The 24,478-nt window shown below is 32.5% G+C and overlaps 1 protein-coding gene across 1 annotated transcript in view; it reads right to left on the bottom strand.

Moving 5' to 3' along the window:
- LOC143251165 (plexin-B-like) overlaps positions 1-24,478 on the bottom strand; it is an 86,525-nt gene that overhangs the window by 18,539 nt on the left and 43,508 nt on the right. The window contains exons 15-23 of the mRNA XM_076502563.1: positions 16,398-16,543; positions 15,579-15,681; positions 13,141-13,277; positions 11,922-12,098; positions 9,114-9,210; positions 8,136-8,411; positions 1,952-2,122; positions 963-1,206; positions 329-468 (exon numbers count right to left, since the gene is read on the bottom strand). Of these exons, the coding sequence (XP_076358678.1) occupies positions 329-468; positions 963-1,206; positions 1,952-2,122; positions 8,136-8,411; positions 9,114-9,210; positions 11,922-12,098; positions 13,141-13,277; positions 15,579-15,681; positions 16,398-16,543 (1,491 nt within the window). The remainder of the gene's footprint in view (positions 1-328; positions 469-962; positions 1,207-1,951; positions 2,123-8,135; positions 8,412-9,113; positions 9,211-11,921; positions 12,099-13,140; positions 13,278-15,578; positions 15,682-16,397; positions 16,544-24,478) is intronic.

Genomic DNA, 24,478 nt, shown 5'->3' with positions numbered 1-24,478 from the left:
GAAGCCTGAAAACAGCATTGTTGGTTAATAATGTAATCTGTTCTTAAGATTATAAAATGTAACTTTTATGTTTCTTTTTTTGAAATAAAGACTACTGAAGCTAAATTTTGGAAAGGTTTCAAATCCTTAGCTGAAAAGTTTTAAGAACTTATACAAAAAAATCTTATCATTCAGCAAAGGAAAATCTGAATATTTGTTAAGGAAACTGGAAGTTTCCTAGATGTTAATGTGATTTGAGATTCAATACATTTCAAAGTTAATATTAAATGTACATTAAAAGAAATTCATATTTGTTTTCAGTGTAAATAAGAAACAACGATATCCTTACGTTAGTTTGTAATAATGGGTGTCCATGAACTCCTGGAAAAAATACTTTTACAACAAAAGTCCTGTGGTCAAGTATTGGGATTCCAGAAGCTTGGAGATCACTAGTTATATCTGTCATGTCTGTCTGAAGTTCTGCAAAAGCTGTAAAATTAAGAATACTATAATTAATTTTATTTTAAGGACTCTGATATCATATCTTTATAATATAGTAGTTTTAAAATTTTATATGAAATGCAAGAAGACACAGATGTATTCTACTGATACTATAACCACTAAAATGTTATTTATCTATTCCATATCTTTTTTACTTTTCAGACAAAAATTATATGCATATATTAATGTAGCTTTTGTTTAAACTTTTGTCATCCATGTCCCCTTTTAATAACTATGGGTTCTGGCAAGCTCTCCTGAGAGAAAGAGTGAGTTAAGTGATGAGATATAATACATGGATACACATTAAGATGCTACATGTATTGTAATAATTACTTATTATTTTTATTAATAAAAATATATTAAAATACTTGATTCTACATTATTCTACTACTGACTCTAACTACTCATGCTCCCATACATTGAGAAATACTGTACTAAGGTATTAAATTTATATGTTTCAACTAATTTATTAAACTTCTCACCTTGCTTGCACTCGGACCGTACGCTGTTTTCCAGAGTGTCCATCTGTAGTTGGATACTCTTATACTCTTGTTCTGCTTGAGAACTTTTGTAACGTAGAGTAAGAAGTGTAATTACACTAAGAATTATCAGCAGCCCACCACCTACTGCAACACCCCAAATTACTTCTGTTGGAAATTCATATAATTTGGTCACCTCATAGCGTAAATATCCAATTTCATATTGCAGATTTTCCCCAATATTCACCTGAGAATAATGAAAAATTACAATATATTTTAAATCTTACATAACTTAAGAAAATAACTTAGGGATAACTGACAGATTAGTCAGTCATAACTTAAAAAGATAACTTTGAGATAACTGGCAGATTATTTAGTCATAACTTAAGAAAATAACTTAGGGATAACTGGCAGATTATTTATTCATGAGGATCCTGATTTAAAGAAAATACAATTTATTATTTTCAATAATATCAGTCACCTAGTGAGATGGTGGTAAGCCTTCAGATTTACATTGTTAAACTCATGGGTTCAATTCCCCTCAGTGAACACAGCAAATAGCCAGATGTGGTTTTGCTATAAGAAAATACACATTACAACATACAATGGTATTAAATACAGATGATAAAGGTTGTTTTTGGAGGCACCGAATAACCTGAATGAGAAAATTGGTGCATGATGTTTTGGGTAACTTAAATAACCCACCAACTGCTTCATCAAAAAGATTTAGTGTTTTCATGGTTGTTAAAATCCACAATTTCCTCTCACTATGAAAATAAAGCTAATATTATCTGTCAAAAATTAAACTCACATGTATACGTTTACAGTGTTTTATAGAAACAAAGAAGGAAAAATGTTTATCTCTTCTATGTGTACAAAGAAAGAATACTTAACAGGTTCAAAAATTACACCATTTTCTTGTATGGTTTTATTCAGTTGATCACATCGAGGCACCTAACACCTACAATTAGTAACAAATAATATAAACTTACCACAACTAGAGGAAGATCAGTATTAGATCTTTGATTATCACTGGTGGAAGGCTGGTCTTTTGGAGGTAGACAAACTAATTGAGTCATTGTAAGTGATGTTAAGTTACAGGTACAAGTTCCAACTTTCACTGACACTTCTGATTCTGAGGCAGCCAGCAAGAGGCCACTACCCTATTGTAATATAAAGTTGCAGTAAGTTAATAATGTGTCTTAATACAGAAAATATCTAATGCAATAAACAACCAAAACCAAATTAATGGATATTATCTGTAAGTAAATGAAAATTCCCTGAACAAGTTTAGTTATTTTAGTACAGCACAATCAGAACAATTCAATATCCCTAAACAAGTTTAGTTATTTTAGTACAGCACAATCAGAATAGTTCAATATCCCTAAACGAGTTTAGTTATTTTAGTACAGTACAATCAGAACAATTCAATATCCCTTAACAAGTTTAGTTATTTTAGTACAGTACAATCAGAACAATTCAATATCCCTAAACAAGTTTAGTTATTTTAGTACAGTACAATTAGAACAATTCAATATCCCTTAACAAGTTTAGTTATTTTAGTGTAGTACAATTAGAATAGTTCAATATCCCTGAACAAGTTTAGTTATTTTAGTACAGTACAATCAGAATAGTTCAATATCCCTAAACGAGTTTAGTTATTTTAGTACAGTACAATCAGAACAATTCAATATCCCTAAACAAGCTTAGTTATTTTAGTACAGTACAATTAGAACAATTCAATATCCCTAAACAAGTTTAGTTATTTTAGTATAGTACAATTAGAACAATTCAATATCCCTAAACAAGTTTAGTTATTTTAGTACAATCAGAACAATTCAATATCCCTGAACAAGTTTAGTTATTTTAGTACAGTACAATCAGAATAGTTCAATATCCCTAAACAAGTTTAGTTATTTTAGTACAGTACAATCAGAACAATTCAATATCCCTAAACAAGTTTAGTTATTTTAGTACAGTACAATTAGAACAATTCAATATCCCTAAACAAGTTTAGTTATTTTAGTACAGTACAATCAGAATAGTTCAATATCCCTTAACAAGTTTAGTTATTTTAGTACAGTACAATCAGAACAATTCAATATCCCTAAACAAGTTTAGTTATTTTAGTACAGTACAATCAGAACAATTCAATATCCCTAAACAAGTTTAGTTATTTTAGTATAGTACAATTAGAACAATTCAATATCCCTAAACAAGTTTAGTTATTTTAGTACAGTACAATCAGAACAATTCAATATCCCTGAACAAGTTTAGTTATTTTAGTACAGTACAATCAGAATAGTTCAATATCCCTAAACAAGTTTAGTTATTTTAGTACAGTACAATTAGAACAATTCAATATCCCTTAACAAGTTTAGTTATTTTAGTATAGTACAATTAGAACAATTCAATATCCCTAAGCAAGTTTAGTTATTTTAGTATAGTACAATTAGAACAATTCAATATCCCTAAACAAGTTTAGTTATTTTAGTACAGTACAATCAGAATAGTTCAATATCCTTAAACGAGTTTAGTTATTTTAGTACAGTACAATCAGAATAGTTCAATATCCCTAAACAAGTTTAGTTATTTTAGTACAGTACAATTAGAATAGTTCAATATCCCTAAACAAGTTTAGTTATTTTAGTATAGTACAATCAGAACAATTCAATATCCCTAAACAAGTTTAGTTATTTTAGTATAGTACAATTAGAACAATTCAATATCCCTTAACAAGTTTAGTTATTTTAGTACAGTACAATTAGAATAGTTCAATATCCCTAAACAAGTTTAGTTATTTTAGTACAGTACAATCAGAACAATTCAATATCCCTTAACAAGTTTAGTTATTTTAGTATAGTACAATTAGAACAATTCAAGATCCCTTAACAAGTTTAGTTATTTTAGTACAGTACAATTAGAGTAGTTCAATATCCCTAAACAAGTTTAGTTATTTTAGTATAGTACAATCAGAACAATTCAATATCCCTAAACAAGTTTAGTTATTTTAGTACAGTACAATCAGAACAATTCAATATCCCTAAACAAGTTTAGTTATTTTAGTACAGTACAATTAGAACAATTCAATATCCCTAAACAAGTTTAGTTATTTTAGTACAGTACAATCAGAACAATTCAATATCCCTAAACAAGTTTAGTTATTTTAGTATAGTACAATTACAACAGTTCAATATCCCTTAACAAGTTTAGTTATTTTAGTACAGTACAATTAGAGTAGTTCAATATCCCTAAACAAGTTTAGTTATTTTAGTATAGTACAATCAGAACAATTCAATATCCCTAAACAAGTTTAGTTATTTTAGTACAGTACAATCAGAACAATTCAATATCCCTAAACAAGTTTAGTTATTTTAGTACAGTACAATTAGAACAATTCAATATCCCTAAACAAGTTTAGTTATTTTAGTACAGTACAATCAGAACAATTCAATATCCCTAAACAAGTTTAGTTATTTTAGTACAGTACAATTAGAACAATTCAATATCCTTAAACAAGTTTAGTTATTTTAGTACAGTACAATTAGAACAATTCAATATCCCTAAACAAGTTTAGTTATTTTAGTACAGTACAATCAGAACAATTCAATATCCCTAAACAAGTTTAGTTATTTTAGTACAGTACAATTAGAACAATTCAATATCCTTAAACAAGTTTAGTTATTTTAGTACAGTACAATCAGAACAATTCAATATCCCTAAACAAGTTTAGTTATTTTAGTACAGTACAATCAGAACAATTCAATATCCCTAAACAAGTTTAGTTATTTTAGTATAGTACAATTACAACAGTTCAATACCTCTAAACAAGTTTAGTTGTTTTAGGATTGTACAATTACAACAGTTCAATATCCCTAAACAAGTTCAAAAAATGTGTTGCAAAATACAACCATTGGAAACATAAACAGAAAAATGTTATATTTTGTATAATAAAGTATTCAATAATCAAGTATGGGGTATTTTGCTTTGATATGGTATTATGAATGAGAGTTAGTACAAGTCCTTAATGTATTTTATATTTAACCTAATTAACCATTATTATGTATATAAAAACACAGATACACACACTTCAAATTCAAATTTATGAGATTTATTGATGATTTTACACACTTAATATTCTAAAAATGAAAATGTAGTGAAAGTTCAATGTTAACTTATTTAGTTGAGAAATTACAGTGAAGATTAACTTATCTTGCCTTATATGAATATCAAACTATAATAAATATAAATTACTCTCATACTTTTTTTGCAAGCAAAAGGTTTGAATTTGTTTTTTATCTTCATGAGTAGAGTTTATTTCTTGGAATTCTAACAGGAACTTGTTAGTAACCACACAGTGAGAGACGAGTTTTTCTTGAGTGAACTAATGAAGTAACCATAATGGCTATACAAACACTGCTTATGTACATGAGAATAAGTGTGAAGTTTAGGTGTATTTGGAGTTGCAAGAAGATTTGACAAAGTGCCACATAAAAAACTTTTAAAAATGATTTCTATACGTGTAGAGGATAAGTTAGCAAATTGGATAGAAGGAAGAAAGTAAAAGATTGTTATAAATGGAGTTCAGTCAAACTGGATTCATGCCACAAATGGGGTTTTCTCAGGGCTCAGTCTCAGGATCACTGCTATTTTGATTTACATCAATTGCATAGATGAAGGAACAGTCGATAAATTACTTTAATTTGCAGATGATATTAAGGTCTTGGGTGTTGCTGCCTGTGAACAGGATATTGATGATTTACAAAAGGGTGTAGATCATTTACTGAGTTGGACAAATAAATGGTAGATGAGTTTTGATTATAATAAATACAAGACAATGTATGTAGGTTATAATATGAATTATAAGAATAGTTTCGATGAGAATAACCTTAAGAGTATCATGAAGAATATTGGTGTAATGGTTCATTATTCTTGAGTTACCCAAACAATGTGCTATTGTTGGTGGGAGGGCAAATAAGATTTTAAGTTATTTCAATAGAAATATCGAATACAAGTCTAAAGAGGTTATAATTTCATTGTACAAGTTTAGGCCACATTTGGAGTATTGTATTCAGTCTCAAGCTTCTCACTTAAAGAAAGACACTGAATTGTTGGAAAGGATTCATAGAAGGGTTACTAGAATGGTGCCTAGGATGGAAGGGTTGTCACATAAGGAGAGACTCAAGTCTCTCAAATTGTTTTCTCTTAACAAAAGAAGATTTTGATGGGATCTGATTGATATGTTTAATATTATCAAGGGAATTGATGATGTTGATGTATCATTGTTTTTCATACTTACCACAGAGACTAGTAAGACTAGGAAACACAAGCATACATTTTGGAAGGGTAGAAGTCATCTTAAGCTAGTACAGTTTCATTTTTCTAGCAGGGTGGTTGGCCTTTGGAATGCATTGCTTTGAGATGTTGTTAAGGCAGTAAATTTAAGTAAGTTTAAGAAATAAACTTGTTAAGTAATTGAATGATAAGGGTTAGCTTTAATATTTTTTTGAAAATTATTTTAATTTATTTTAGAGGATGGAACAGCTGAGGTGGACCAATAGGTCCAATTTCATCTCAAACTTTATGCTAATGTTAGAAATGCACTGTGATCATGAGCACATGAAAAAACTATCATATTCACAGTTTACTATGGTCACTAATTATTGTAGTACAATTCAAGTTGCAATTTGTGCAGCTGCATGTTTCTTTCAATCTCACCTATCACTCATTTTATGAACTTCCAAAAATGTGAAAGTCCTGAATGGTTAGTAAATTGTAATAATCTTAAAGATTTATGATTATATGGAATATTATGTGTATGCGCTTTAATTATTAAGCTCAAGTTCCAAGAAATGTTTCATTGATTCAGATTATTCAAAGACAATATAATTATAATATTGTAAAGAAATTTAAAACTAATGAAATATTCTTTTCTTAAATTATTGAAACACTGACAACGTATAAATTTATTTCCAAGTTCCTTAAATTTTACATTCTAATTTAGTGGATATTATTGGATTTCATAAGAGTAGTGATTTAAGATTAGAATTGAAGACTGAATTAAGGTTAAGAGAGACATTCATAAAAGAAATGAAAAAAATATGTTGGAGCATTTGAAAAAAGTTCTTTCTCTAAATTAGATTTTATACATTTTAAGCATATAAATGGGTTTCAAAATAATAAAACCCTTACAGAAATGAAAAATAAACAGTTAAACAAGTTACAATAGATGAAGACTAAGAACCTTGGAATTATAACTGTTTTAGAAGATACTATTTTTGTTATTTATAAATATTTCATAATGTTGAAAAGATTCAAGACTTTCAATTACTCCTAAGTGATTAGATAATGTGACATATTTGTGAAACTATTTTAAAAACTACCTATTTAATCTCACTATACTATACCACTAATAATAAAATATTACAGTTAATTTAGTTTTATGTATACATATTACAACTTTTCACAGTGTTGACTACAAGAGTTGAAACAGAACTTATTTAAAAATGAATTTACTATTAAAACAACACTGGACAATTTAGTGATACTATGTTAAACAAAATGAATTAAACCAAAATAATTTGACCATTTTAACGACAATGCTAATTTTATGAAGCTGGGAATTAGCAGTGTTAGTGCATTATCTATTTTCAAATTTAAAGGTGAGAATGGTAGGACTATGGAACACAAATATAACTTTGGCAGTGCAGAAGTCATCCTAAGCTAAGACAGTTTTATTTATCTAACAGGATTATTAGCCTTCAGAAAGGGATGGCTTCAGATGTTGTGGATTAAGAGGATTTAAAGAAGTTTATGGAGAATCTCAATGCACATTTGAATGATGCGAGCTGACTTTGTGTTGTTGTTCTTTTAAAATTAATGCAGTAAATAGAGTGGCCTGGATAGACAAAAGGGTCATTGTTTCCTCAAATTTTATATTGAAACTCACTTATTTTTTATCAATAGTTTGAAAAACCAGAAGCAAAAGGGTCTAACATTATCACAAAGTTTTTAATTTTTTTAGAACATATTCACAAACCTTCCACAACAGAAGGCAAAGGGTCAGAAATTATAAATTATGGTAATAGGAAAATTATCAAAAATTAATTAATTTTAAAAATTGAAATGGAAGCTACAAGTTTCCCAAAAATGTCAAAGTTTGCTTTTAATGCTTACCTCAATCACTAAGGGCTCCCCTTTGTATTGTTTGATTCCATCATTCTTGAATCGAAGAAACTGAGGGTTTGGAACATAAATAATGTCTGAATGAAGTGTTGGAAAATGTTCCTGTAGATTCAACAGTTTTTTAACATCATCCATTAAAAAACTTAATCTGTATTTAAGTTGGTCAACAGGCTCAAGAGTTTTCACATCTTCTTGATCGAAGAAATTCTCATCTTTTATGGTTGGAGATGGACAAATCATCTGATCTGGACTACGAACTGTACATAACTGAAATGACCAAATTAAACTTTTACAGAAAAAACAAACACACAACATACCAGCACAAAGGTTATGAGCAATAAACAATAAATAAAATAGTAAATGTAAGCAGATGAAACAGTCAAAATTAAACAGCTTAAAACATTGTCCAATCACTGGTACGTAGTCTGTTAATGTCTAATTCTTAATGTTTACGCTAATACAGTACTGTCTATGTGTTTTGTGTGTGTCTACAAAAGGTAAAGTCATGCCAACAACATGCCAGTCTCAATGTCAAAAGATATTCAATTAACTTAATTAAACAATAATAAATGTATTTAATTTTTCATGAAATAATTCATATTTCTCCACTTGTCTTATTCTGTATACTGTACACCAAAACTTTACAAATTACTGAGACAGTATTTTCATCTTTGCTCTATTTAGTTCCATTCTTAGTTCAATACTAGACTTATTTTACACTTAATTTCATATTTTTGTCTGAATGGGGTTACTCGTGCATGAGGTAAATCATCTGACAGCTAACAAGTAAAAACTGATTACAAGCCAGTTAAATGTAGGAGTCTGTGATATAAGAATTGTAGAAATTCATTTATTGTGTTACATAATGTACAATGAAAACATATGATGTAATTTACTTGAACACAAATAACCCACACTGGGCTTAATCTAAATATCTGCATATTTACATGAATAATTGTAATAACATACCGTCTTATTAACAAGAGTATTATTTCTGAATACAGCCATCCATGGCTGTTGTACAGATGATAAGTACGTTCCATCAACAATGATACTTCGTCCACCACTACAACGCAAAATAGGCACAGTTACAGATTAGCAAAGTTCACAAAATATTAAACATGTTCTTTTATCAGATATATTTGAAAACAAATGAAATTTGCCAAAATGTTTTTCCAAATAACCTCCTCCTTGTATATGACTTTCATCTTCACGGTTACAAAATCCACTTCATTTACACAGCACAATATCCAATTTAACTATATTGTTACACCATCCACTTCATCAACAAGATTACTATATCCATTTAATCTGCATTGTCACAACATCCACTCCATCTACATGGTTATATTATCTATTGCTTAAAATGTAACAAGAAAATATATCAATCCTTATCCGAGATCCAAAAGATTATTTTACACATTGAAGTATTATACTATTAGAGTTTTTCAAATGTAGTAATTCATTTAGTGTATGTAGTTATGCAAACACAACATAAGTAGAACTGAGCCACTGGCCAGTTTTGACATTTACATTAAACTAAGCTTACTGCATTTTTAAGTGTATAAGACAATAGTTTTACTGTTAAAACAGTGCCTTATTTTACCCTTCATCTTAAGCACAGATTCGGAGATAGAGTCCTAGTAGAAACTCTCCAGTTAATAACATATTTAACCAAAGCTACATTATTCATTTTACTTTTGTTTACTTCTTTGGAGTAAGTTCATTAACCTCGTGTTACCTACTGTGTTACCATAACATAGTTGTAACTGTACCACTTGTTTCAATTCTTCATAGAGTTACATGAGAGTTACAATTAATTAAGACATTCTATTTATTTGACATGTATTTATCTCATCTGTCATACCAAAATATTGCTCAGATTATACCAATAAAAGTTAGTTTCGGTAATGTACACTAATTTTGTTTTTATAGTACATTACTATATTTTAAAATTTAGTATTTTTTTTATAATAGAAAACTAATTCAACAGCGATGAAATCTTCAGAAAGATGTTTATTATATGTCTGTGATCTATTTTATGCCACATTGAGCTATCTTTAGCGTTTAAAGAGCATAAGAAACACTTGTGGCTCTACTGATTACCCCAGAATACAAATTAGTATAGATTAAAAATAACTTAAGTATTTCGTTACCAATGTAATGCCTTAGACTTGCTTGACAACAAAGGTCACCCGATACACTGAATCACAAAGACATACACCTAGTTTGCTCAAAATATCCAGGGCTGTATTGTACACCAACAAATACAGTACATGAATTAACTGCAGTACTTATATCTATAATTTATGCAGTATAAAGCTTAGAGTGTTAGATTTTTAATTCACTAGATGGCACTCAAATGACCTATCACCAAAAATTCTACTGCAAGTTTAAGTAATTGTAATATTTTATAGTTTTTGTTTGTTTGTTTTTTAGCACAAACCTAAACAATGGAACATCTGTGTTCTACCACGTGTATCAAAACCAAATTATTTGTGTTATAAGCATTCAGATTTACTGCTGTGCCATGAAAAGGCATTCTGTAATTCCAAAAACGAATAACTTCTCGCCTCCCTAAACCAGGACAGCAATTGGGCCTCTATCTGTCGATACCAGTTATCAACCTACATCCATTCTTTAACCATCTTTAACAGACGTGAGCACTGCTCAAGTGGTTTTTTATCTGCAGACCCTGGACATGACCTAAATGTTTTTTCAAGTCACCTTCTTCCTACTCTTATCACAAGTTGTGGGTGTTATTTTAGTGAAATACATTGATTGTCATAATTTATCATTAATAAGTATCACAGCTGAACAGCATGTTCTTACTTTTTAAATAACATATTTCTTGGACAAAGCATGCAATTTCAGCACACGAAAAGCTTTGATTATAATGAAAATAGATAGCTTAAAATATTTTTTTTTTCCCCCAATGGTGCACAAACTCAAAACTCTTTATTCCCTGCCCCAAGTTATGATGGAAGTTCTTATCTCCACACACCTTTTCATATTTTTTTCAAGGTCATCAAATATGTTTTTTCTTTCTTTTTTAAATGCTGCAGCCTTGTCTTAAACTATCATTCATATAAACAAACTGAGAGCTCGTATCAGATGTTTGAATCAACTACTACTTAATAATGCAGATGTGGCAAAATATCTTTCATAAACTTTATAACTGTCTACTTACACAAAAAATCTTAACTAATGCACTCACACACAACTCAAAAAATAAACATTTATAAATTGTTTGTTTGCAGTTTTGTAAAAACCTTTACAAGAAGCAGGGGTGTCAATATGTGCTTAAATAAAATTTAGGCTTGAGCCCATAAGTGTTGGAAATTTTGGAATTTCAGTATGATATCAATCATGGTTTTCTGTTCTGATTTTTCAAGATGCCAAATGGATATTTAGAGCAGAAGCACCTCCCATGTACCAGCACCTAGCAACAGATTAGCCTAGAGCAATGATTTATAAATTTAAAAATGCACTAACAGACTAAAATGTAGAACTGGTGACTTTCTAAACAAATAATATTGTTAAGCAAAAGTGAAATTTAAAAATTGTGAAAATAAAGATGACATTGAATCAACTAAACAACAATGATTTTTAAAAGTAGATCCACAAGATGTCAATGATTACCAAGTTTAACTTCCCATTCTGGCTAACAATGCACCATTTTAACTAATGAAATTTAACATTGCTCTTTTAGAATGATAACAACGATATAATTTTAACTTACGTATGTAGTTAATAATATATAACACCTCAACTAACCCAGCAAAGCTCTTTAGTGGGTAGATCCGAAGGATGGTTGGGTCATTTACATAGGTGAAAGGGTTGGGGAACAATAGACTGGCATCGTCAACCTGAAGGACCAACTGTGTAACATTGTACGATGGATAGGGGGCTCTAGTTGTACGACAGCTGATCTGGCTGTTACTTGCTAGTGTTCTGAAAAATGGGAAAACTAAAATCAGTATCCATATTTAAACCACAGTATAGAAAAGGACTCCACTTCATCAACAGTGGCTTAAACACATGGTCACATCAAAGACAGAAATACAGTATGCTATAAAACATTACACATAGTATAAATACATGCAATCTTCATAGTATACAATCCAGTTTTCATAGTATATCATGTTGAATGATTCATAATATTTCTAAACACAACTGACATTTCTTACAATAGCTCAATGCTAATAATTCCCTCCTTACATTGGACAACGAACCTGAGAACTCTGATAATATTTACTGCTTTAATTCATGTGTATCAACTCGCAAATCCAACCTGAATTGCACCTCATACACAAGGACTAAGCAGAGAGGTCAAGAGTCTCCAGTTTTGGCAATTTTTAATATTGAAGTACTGATAATAAGAGCAATTGGTCAGTAGTACTTACCAGTAAATGTGTTTTGTTTACCCCTGAATCAAATAACTTGAATGACTATCATTCTTATAACACACACATGGCTGAAAGTGTAAAGCACACCTTGAAACATTACTGTGTGAAATAGAAATTTTTCAACCTGCACTCTAGACACGGTAGTCATTATGACATGTGACTGGTGAAATTAACATGTCCACAAATAGCTTTAATTAACAATCCATTCTCAAATTATAACCATGAAATGAAACACAGATAAAATTATCAGTGATGTCGAGAAAACCCACTTGTAGAGAAATATACATGTAAAAATGGCTCATTTGGGTTGAGAAACTTTTTTACTTAGAGGAGTGAACAAAGTTTCGACCTTCTTCTGACGATGACCGAAGAAGGTCAAAACGTTGTTCACTCCTCTGTGTAAAATATTTTCTCAACCCAAATGAGCCGTTTTTACATATGTACAGATAAAATTACCTGAACAATTACTACGAATTATTATTGGAAAAGTATTATAACTAACTATGGGGAGCTTGAAATGTATTATATGACATCTAAACATGCACTCCAACTATCTTAATAAAACAACTGTATACAGATAACCTCACCTGTAAATGATACAAGGCAATTTATCCAAGAAAACTTGTATGTTACTTCCAATGTTTAGGCTCGAACCACTTAGAAAGAGGTGTGTACCCCCAGACTGAGGCCCCTTGTTTGGATAAACATTTGTTAAAATTACATTCTGTAAAAGAAAGATTTTCATATGTTATTGAACAAGTTACAGAATACACATTTGCCCTTGTTCCTATTCATTCCCGTATAAAAATATTACAAAATTCACAACAGACACATTTACCCTTGTTCCTATTCATTCTCGTATTAAAATATTACAAAATTCACAACAGATACATTTATCCTGGTTCTTGTTTGCCCTTGTCTTGTTAAAATATTACAAGATTCATAACATATTTATTCTGGTTATTATTTATTCTAGTCATTGGAACCTGTACATACCAAACATATTAAATTTACTTAGATTAATAAACAATTTTGACTACAGTTTTAAAAGTCATTGAGTTAAACACAAACATGATGTATCAGAATGACCGCTTTTCATAACAATTTATAAGAGAGCACGAGATGTTATGTGATGCACACTCTTTCATACACTACTAATTATGTGACAAAACAAAGTAAAATTCTTTTTACAACACCAAACATGTGATGCACCATACTGTACACTTTTATTTATGCTACCAAACATGTGATGCACCATATCGTACACTTTTATTTATGCTACCAAACATGTGATGCACCATACTGTACACTTTTATTTATGCTGCCAAACATGTGATGTACCACACCGTACACTTTTATTTATGCTACCAAACATGTGATGTACCACACCGTACACTTTTATTTATGCTACCAAACATGTGATGTACCACACCGTTGCACTTTTATTTATGCTGCCAAACATATGATGCAACCATACCAGTTACACTTTATTTATGCTACCAAACATGTGGATGCACCATACCGTTAATCTCTTTATTTATGCTGCCAAACCTGTGATGATGTACCATATCGTTACACTTTTATTTATGCTGCCAAACATGTGGATGTACCACACCGTTACACTTTTATTTATGCTACCAAACATGTGATGTACCACACCGCATTATCTGCTTTTATTTATGCTGCCAAACATGTGGATGTACCATACCGTTGCACACTTTTATTTATGCTACCAAACATGTGATGTACCACACCGTACACTTTTATTTATGCTGCCAAACATGTGATGTACCACACCGTACACTTTTATTTATGCTACCAAACATGTGATGTACCACACCGTACACTTTTATTTATGCTACCAAACATGTGATGTACTATACCGTACACTTTTATCTATGCTGCCAAACATGTGATGTACCATAATGTACAGTTTTATTTATGCTGCCAAACACGCTATTTAGCACACTATACTTTTTCCTACGCTATCGAACCCACGATATAGAAAACTCTACATTTTTAACATTAATAAAGAAATACTTAACAAACTATAGATATCTTCTTCATGTTTAAAAAAACGTTATGGAGTGTACATTTTTCCTCACGTAATATTATTCAGGTTTATTGACATTTACCAGAAAAGAAATCAATTATTCACAAAGTGCATGTTCTGGACACGTTCAGTAGGGATAAATAATCAACAAGAACAGGACAGAAAGCATAAACATAAGCATATGTTGTCATAAAACAAAGGTTGAATACGTCTGTTACTCAACTGTCCAGTCTGTATTTCATCTTAGGGTCCTCTCACTAGCTGCTGGCACTCAGAGAATGTTCCTAAAACGTTCACATAATGCAAGTAGTTGATAAAAAGTAATGTAATACCACAAATTCTAGTCAGACTGGGTTATAAGTGATTTCCTTAGATTATTAACTTCAACGATCGTTCCACATTTTTAACATATACAAAGAAGGTAACCCTAACACACCTGTACAAATGTTGCTATATAAACTTGTAGAAACAGACACATGAACAAGCTGGTACAAGCTTCTATGAAATAGCCAATTAAGGACACAACAATGACCCTTCGCACATCGTATTTACGAGAATGTCAAACTACATTCGAACACTCGCATGAAAATATGAAGTCAAAATGTGAACATGCTTCAACAAGCAAACTGTGCACTACTAAACACAATTGTACGCTACTAATAACGCAATGTAACACATTGTACACTATTAAACATATAATGTAAGACACTATATGCTACTAATCACACAACGTAACACACTGTATATTACTAAACACAAGTTATGTTCTTTATAATAGAAAACGTGCACTGTAATGAAAACACATTAAACACCAAACAAGTAAATATCCGAAAAAACTGTAAACTCCTAACAATAAAATACTTTAAGCTCTTGGATACAAGCTGCGAGCAAAGAAATAGTGTCAATAATGTTAGGCTTAGCACTATAATATTGAAAACACAAAAGTTTAGGTTACGCATCTCCAGTTCTTACTTGGTAAGAGAACTTCTCCGTGGCCGTGGTTCTTCCCGCGTTGTTACCAACAACGACTTCAACCCTCTTGACAGTAGGACTTTCACCTGTACGACAGACCACTCTAAAAAAAGTCAAAAATACTTTGTTGAAACATCATCTGCTAGTGTAAAAAGTCTTGACTTAAAAGGAAAAGAAAAAACGAAAACATTGTATTTCGAACAACAGAGACAAGCATTACAACTACACATTAAGCGTGTCTTTCTCAAATGAAAATGAAAATAATTTTTTACAGTAAGATCGTATATATCAGATTGTTGCCGTAATCTATAATGTAAATTATTTTATATACTTTAAAAGGGTTAATTGTGTTACGTTCTTGGTTTCACTCAGAGTTCCGAGCTACTTGTGCTGCCCATTGTGAAAAGCAACTGTTGAACATTTCAGTTATGCTAAGAGCCGCTCACCGATAACATAGGTGAATATACATTATTATGTAAGTTACGTTACATTTCGAAATGTGAATGGTTGTGTAGTTAATTTATAACAATTTAGTGTTGAATATACTGCTTGTGAAATAAAATTAGGCATCAACATTATTCATTTCTGTTGTCTTATCATTTTAAAAGTGAATGTTAGACTTAGTCTTAGCGCGTCGCTTTTCAAACGGGAGACAGAAGAACGCTCTGAGAGACACCAGGGTTCGCAATATACATAAAAGTAATTATGATAGATTGTGTCTGAAAATTTATCTTAGTGTCATACGTTAGCTCTTCTTCCTAATTACCCTGGTTGGTGGCGCTTATAATCACCCTAAATTGACTATAATTTTGTTCTCACCTAACAGAAACATTGTATTCCACCACTTGGCAAGGGATTCCACCAATTGTAATTTTATCTTGGATGTCTTCTTTTATCGTTCCTAAGTTACTACCTTTTATTGTCACCAGGGTGCCACCTTGTAGAGGGCCTGTGACAGGGTGTATCTGTTGGGAAATTTTTTATTTAGTATGTCTTAAAAAAAGAGAAAAAGGAAAATGCTTACAATTCACATTTTACAGATGTTTAAATATCTTAATTACATTCAAACGTTTGTTGGGTACATTTTAACGGAAAGTAAAGTTTGGTTAGTTATTTTCCTATCTTTTCCCCCAAAACAAAGTTGAAATAATTAAAGATGCTATTAATTCAGTAAACTCACTGCTAAATAATATTTATATTATCAAATTTTCATGTGTAAAGTCTTTTTTTCTTCTTCTTGTAGGACTTTATCTTCAAACAAACCTATATAATGCGGTTTAAGAAAAGCTACACAGACGCCATCTACCCATAATTATCAGTAATTTTGAACCGACAGACTGGTGATAAAGCAGCAGATCAACAACGCCTACCGTAAACTGTTGGGCTGCATTTTGTCTAGCAGAGTACAAATGTTTGACCGTCACTCTTACAAAGCGGACAATGAACTCTACGATTCACAGTGTGAACATGCCAATTACTGTGCCATGCCATGCCATGCCCATAACGACCACATAAGCTCATTCTTTAAACAATTTGAATTACAAAATAATTTATATATTAGTATCATCTCTAATATAAATAGATACGATAGTAACTTTTTTAAAGTTTGGAAACTATCAATCTGTAACAAAAGAAAGCAAGATGAGAAGGCTTCTGGTATTCGCGCAAACTTATATAATGGCTACCTGTGCTAGCCATTCCTAGTTTTCAACTAATAGACTAGAAAGAAGGCAAATACTCAACAGGAAACAATCTCAACTTTGAAGCTAGTTATAATGTAAAAGAGTGATCTGACAATCACTCTTATCACACATTCGAAAGTGCGAAACATGAGTTATTTGAGTGCAACGTACAAACCAAGTGTGGCCCAAACTGTAGAAGGACAAGCAGACAAGGTAGGAAGTTACTCAGCTTACAAACCTTTCTACAGCATAAACAAAAGGTACTTTAAAATACACAATTTAAAATTAAATATATATATCTGTTATTTAAAGATATATAAATGTGTGTGTTGTTTAAAAAGGGAACATTTGTACTTTGTTATGAAGTAGAGGGCAGCACTGTCTAGGTAGGAATGGCTTGTATTGCTCATTGAAATGGTACTTTAAATAGTTCATGTATAACATTACCATATTACACAGCGGACCCGGCATGACCAGGTAGTTAAAGCATACGACTCGTAATCTGAGGGTCGCGGGTTCGAATCCCCGTCACACCAAACATGCTCGCCCTTTCAGCCGTGGGGGCGTTATAATGTGACTATCAATCCCACTATTCGTTGGTAAAAGAGTAACCCAGAAGTTAGCAGTGGGTGGTGATGACTAGCTGCCTTCCCTCTAGTCATACACTGCTAAATTAGGGACGGCTAGCACAGATAGCCCTCGAGTAGCTTTGCGTGAAATTCAAAACAAATTTACTACACAGTGTTTTCTTTTACAACAAAGTTTTGAGAACATCTGTAAACCTCATAGAAAAACAAAAAGCTGAATTACTTATAATAGAACGTTACTAGACAGAAATAGAATGATATATATGTTGCTATATGTTTATTCTTACCCGCACTACTATGTTAGGATGATACAAATGCCATCCCTACTACCTTTCTACATTATTTTTGAAGGACTGATATCACCCATCTTTACATGTTCTTCCTTTTTGAAAGTTTTTTTTTTCTTTACTTGGTAAACGAAAAGCTATAATTTGGTTTGTTTTGAATTTCGCGCAAAGCTACACGAGGGCTATCTGCGCTAGCCGTCCCTAATTTAGCAGTGTAAGACTAGAGGGAAGGTAACTAGTCATCACTAACCACCGTCAATTCTTGGGCTGCTTTTTTTACCAACGAATAGTGGGATTGGCCGTTACATTATAACGCCCCCACGGCTGAAAGGGCGAGCATGTTTGATGTGACTGAGGTTCGAACCCGCGACCCTCGGAATACAAGTCAAATGCCTTAACCACCTGGCCATGCTGGGTCCAGAGGGGCAGAGAACTAACAAATTTATTTAACCTCTAAGCAGGCTACAGGTACTAGTGACCAATATTTAGACTGCGGGATATTAGGTTTACATAATTTGTTTGCATTTTTTTCATTATTTTTAAATGGACAAAAGTGTTAAATAATCACGATGAAAAAGTAGATAAATAATCATCAAGAATTTAAAATAAATTGAATTTTAGAAAATAAAACCAGAAACTTTAGCATTTCTATGTAATTGACTGTCTTCTTTAGAAATAAGAAGTGCAGAGATTAAAGAAACCTAGATATCACTTACATTAGGACTAGGTAAATAATATATCACCCAAATTACGTGGAAGTATAATCAGACGAACTCAAAAGTCACGTTTTCATGCCTAACTTGTTTAATTTTATCTTCTACTATTTCTTTGTTCTACTACTTCAGGAAAATGTCGTGAAAAGAGAAAAAGAAAAAAAGTATATCCACTAGCGACACCTGTGATTAAATAGTTTATTATTTTTTATTCGTCATCACAAAGAATTCTCACAGAATAAAATTTATTTTCAGTTTCTTTGATATTCGCGAAAAAGCTACAAAAGAACTGTTTGTACTAGCCACTTCAAATTTTCAAATGACACTATAAGCAAAGGTAACTAACTGGTCAATATCATCCGCCGCCAACTCTTTGGCCACAATAATCTGTCCGTGTGTCTCTCTTATAACACACCCACAGCTCCAAAGTGTAGGTTACGATTTTGCACCAACGCAACGAGAGTGTCGGACCTGTAAATATACAATAGCTCCCTAATCACTAGGCCATGCTTGGCCTCAGGAAAATGTATTTGGATTTCGTTTGTTTTGAATTTTGTGCAAAATTATTCGGGGCATTTTAGCGCTAGCTATCCCTAATTTAAAAGTGATAGACCAGAAGGAAGACAGCTAGTCAACATCACCCACCACCAATTCTTGGGCTACTCTTATCAACAAATAGTGGAATTGGCCATTACATTATAACCACCCCACGGAAGAAAGGGCGAGTGAGTGCCCTTACCACCACAAGAAATTTGCTTAGGACTAAACAACGATGAATATGAATATTAATACAATTAAGATTTTCTAATAAAATAAATTAATTACATAAATCAAATATCGTTTAATTAAATAAATGCCCCCCAGTGGCTCAGCGGTATGTCTGCGGACTTACAACGCTAAAAACCGAGTTTCGATACCCATGGTTGGCAGAGCACAGATAGCCCATTGTGTAGCTTTGTGCTTAATTCAAAATAACAAATAATTAAATAAATATTTGCGTTCGTGTGTGTATGTGTGTATGGTCCCCCGCTGGTACAGCGATAACTCTACGGATTAACAACGCTAAAATCAAGGGTTTGATTCCCCTCGGTGGGCTCTGCAAATAGCCCAATGTGTGTGTGTATTTCTGTTATGAAAGACACAATTAAAGATTTTAGTTTAAGATGAATAAAACTTAAAGCGAATCCTCTCATTTCTTCCAGACGTAACTTTGAAGGAACAATAAGGTTATAACAGACCATTTTTATTCTGAAGGTTAGCCTATAATGCTACGAAAAAGGTTTAACAAACCACATTTTAGGGCAGGGTGTGTGTGCTGATAGTGAAGTATCGCCCCCTAGCCTGAAGATATTCTTATTATATATATATGGGGTTTCGATTTTGTTCAGTGTTTTGTTTTTTTTTCAGCACCTCCATTACAGAGAATGTATCAGCTTCAGTGGTTTAGGAAACCAGAAAGTATTTAAGTTTATTAAACATATATATACAGCCGGATGAGATACTTTTTTAACCCTTAGAGAAAAACTGTAATGTAAACGAGAAATATGTTTGTTTGAATTTCGCGCAAAGCTACACGAGGGCTATCTGCGCTAGCCGTCCCTAACTTAGTAACGTAAAACCAAAGGGAAGGACACGCATATTTGGTGCTACGGAGATTCGAACCTGCGACCCTCAGATTACGAGTCGAACGCCTTTTTTATTTTTGTTATTTACAAACCTGTTAAAGACCCCTCATAATCATATATATTACATATAAAACAAGTACAAAAATCAAATACACAGTTACATACAATTGAATGCACCTAATACTATCTGTAATTGCTCATATCAAAGGACATACAATAATGTAACGTTGTTAACAAGAACGAACAAGTTTACAATAAAATTGAAAAAAAGAATTGACATCGTTACGAATAACATACCTGGAATAATCAAAACTTATGTTCTTCCTTACATGACTCTTAAAAAATGACAACAAATTTAAATAGATATTTTTGGCTAAACAAATTTTCCTAACAGTCATAATACAATATTTAGCTTATGTAATCAAAACATACACTGTAGGATGTCATCTTTTCTTAATCCTTCTAGGAAGCCCTGTACAAGAATTCGCCGTTTCTGATTCATTGGTACTAATTTCAGAATGATAATAAAGGAAATAGTGCAGAAAACTAATGTTCATAAGGGTTGAACCACTGGACACAGACAATATAAATGTCTCACTGTTTCAATGTCTTTACCACAAAGTGTACATAAACCAGTATCATGTTTTTGCATATGAACTACTTTATTTTTCGTCATTAAAGCATTGTGATAAAATAAATAATCCACATCAACAAAGACAAAACCTCTAAATGAGTGATAAGTATATTTATGTATTGTTTTCCAGTTAGTATATATTAAAATATCTTTCCATGCAGTAATTTCTTCAGTAGCGGGGATGGACTTCTGGTATATTAACTTAAACAGAAAGGTCATTTAAGTGAATAACATTTTCACCATCTGAATCACACATCTCAAAAATAAGTTTTGTCGTTCCTGTAATTGGGGGAATCTCTCTTTCAACCAAGTCTTTCCAGTCTTCTGGAATAGCATCATATAACTTTTTGTAATACTGTCTGACTTGAACTGGTATCACACTTTCAGATACATCCTGACATAACTCGATAATAGTTTTTAAGGGAAGCCAACGAGGGACAAATTCGTAAGTGAAGTCCCTTAAGCGAATTAGTCCCGCGCTAATAAATTTTTGTATTATAGAATGTGCTTAATTCTATAGTGGGAACAAAAACATTGAGAAACAGTGGTTGCCGGAAAACAATTTGTGTTATTTGGGAAGATTCGACGACACCTGACGACCGTTTTACATGACTCTAATACTTCACAATACAATGTAGGAACATCCATCTTGTGTCATGTCACATGGTGACCAAGGTTTAAATCACCATACTTGCCTAAAAGATGGGCAAAGAGGATAAACAGAGATTGAAATGTGTTATAATGTGAAGAACCTAAACACCACCATTTTCATCTTGACGTCTGTCAAGACCACCTTTGTCTTTCGAAGATACCAACATTTCACAACACACTTTATGTACTCCACCATCCCATATAAACCGTAAAATATCATGTTTAACTGTCAGATAAATCCTCTTTACAATCGGCAAGACCATCAGATAATACCAAATAGTACTGGATGCTAACGAGTGCACAACCATAACTTTGCCTTTCAATGACAGACTCCGATATCTCCAAGCAATCAATATGCGTGTTATTCTCTGACACAATACTTCCCAGTTCAGATCATGCATTTCTGCCACATTTGTATGGAACTGAATACACAAAATTTTTAAAGGGCCATTTCCAATAGTCAATTTACCCATTTTTAATTAATGGTTATCAGCTAATGAGCCCAACCACATACCTTTACTTTTTTTCCCAGTTTACTTTGCTACCAGATGCCCGTTCATAATCGTCACACGTTTCTTGTATGGCAATAAGAGAGTCAGCGTCAGACACTGTTATCTGAGTATTGTCAGCATGCATGTATCCCAGTGAAGTCGAACAGATATTATTGTATTTGAGAAAAATACCTCGAATTTTTGGGTTATGTACCAAGACTTCCCTGAAAGGTTCCGCACAGAGAACATACAGTAATGCAGATAAAGGGCATCCATGTCTTATCCCTCTAGAAATAGTAAATTATTTTGTCAGATATCCATTACATTTAACAAAACCAGTGATGTTGGTATAACATAATCTTATCCAATTGCAATAATTGGTACCGAATCCCATTCGAGAAAGAACTGTAAACATGTATGAATGATAAACTCTATCAAATGCTTGCATTCAATCAACAGAGACTAGAATCCCACCCTCCCCCTCTGAATCCAAATATTCCATTATAGAACGTAACGTCAGTGGAGTGGTAATGATATCCCTACCAGGAACACGGAATGTTTGATCTATAGGAACGACATTCGCAATAACACGTGACAAACGCAAGGCCAGAACACGGGATAGAATTTTGTACGACAGAGATAGCAAAGTTACGTGTCTCCAGTTTTGTAATCTGGTATTGTCGCCTCCCTTAGGGAGCAAAATTATTAACCCTTTTCTCACAACTGGTAGTAGCTGGTTTTGCGAGTACATCTGATTTAACAACTTAACATAATCGTCCACAATAAGAGGCATAAAAATCTGGAAAAATTCTGTGGTGAAGCCATCGAGACCGAGAGATTTACCATTCTTCATTCCTTTCAATGAAATTAATACTTCCTCTGAGATAATGGAAGTTTCGCAAAGTCCTCGGTCGACGGAAGACAACTTTTTAGTTAAGTTAAACATGAATGTAAACAAAGTCTCTGTCAATATCGCTGTATTCATAGAAGTTCTGGTAGTAAGAATATACACAGTTTAAAATATCTGTTATAGCTGTACAAGGCACATTATTTTCATCATACAATTTCCGAATGTATTTTTTATTCTGTCTATTATTTTCTGTACGAAAAAAGTACCGTGTGCTCCTTTCTCCCTATTCAAACCATTTAACACGTGCCCGAACTAGGGCTCCTTCTGTACCAAGTGCCAGAACTAGGGCCCCTTCTATACTGGCTAGCTGTATATAGTTTATTTATTTTTTATTTGCTCTTCCAAGTAGGGTCCGGCATGGCCAAGCGTATTAAGGCGTTCGACTCGTAATCGTGGGGGCGTTATAAGATACGGTCAATCCCACTATTCGTTGGTAAAAGAGTAACCCAGAAGTTAGCAGTGGGTGGTGATGACTAGCTGCCTTCCCTCTAGTCTTACACTGCTAAATTAGGGACGGCTAGAGCAGATAGCCCTCGAGTAGCTTTGCGTGAAATTCAAAACAAATTTACTACACAGTGTTTTCTTTTACAACAAAGTTCTGAGAACATCTGTAAACCTCATAGAAAAACAAAAAGCTGAATTACTTATAATAGAACGTTACTAGACAGAAATAGAATGATATATATGTTGCTATATGTTTATTCTTACCCGCACTATTATGTTAGGATGATACAAATGCCATCCCTACTACCTTTCTACATTATTTTTGAAGGACTGATATCACCCATCTTTACATGTTCTTCCTTTTTGAAAGTTTTTTTTTTCTTTACTTGGTAAACGAAAAGCTATAGTTTGGTTTGTTTTGAATTTCGCGCAAAGCTACACGAGGGCTATCTGCGCTAGCCGTCCCTAATTTAGCAGTGTAAGACTAGAGGGAAGGTAACTAGTCATCACTAACCACCGTCAATTCTTGGGCTGCTTTTTTTACCAACGAATAGTGGGATTGGCCGTTACATTATAACGCCCCCACGGCTGAAAGGGCGAGCATGTTTGATGTGACTGAGGTTCGAACCCGCGACCCTCGGATTACAAGTCAAATGCCTTAACCACCTGGCCATGCTGGGTCCAGAGGGGCAGAGAACTAACAAATTTATTTAACCTCTAAGCAGGCTACAGGTACTAGTGACCAATATTTAGACTGCGGGATATTAGGTTTACATGATTTGTTTGCATTTTTTTCATTATTTTTAAATGGACAAAAGTGTTAAATAATCACGATGAAAAAGTAGATAAATAATCATCAAGAATTTAAAATAAATT

Source organism: Tachypleus tridentatus, chromosome 5 (assembly GCF_004210375.1).
Source record: "Tachypleus tridentatus isolate NWPU-2018 chromosome 5, ASM421037v1, whole genome shotgun sequence".
Lineage (NCBI taxonomy): Eukaryota > Metazoa > Arthropoda > Merostomata > Xiphosura > Limulidae > Tachypleus > Tachypleus tridentatus.
This window is presented reverse-complemented; position numbering and strand designations above follow the sequence as displayed.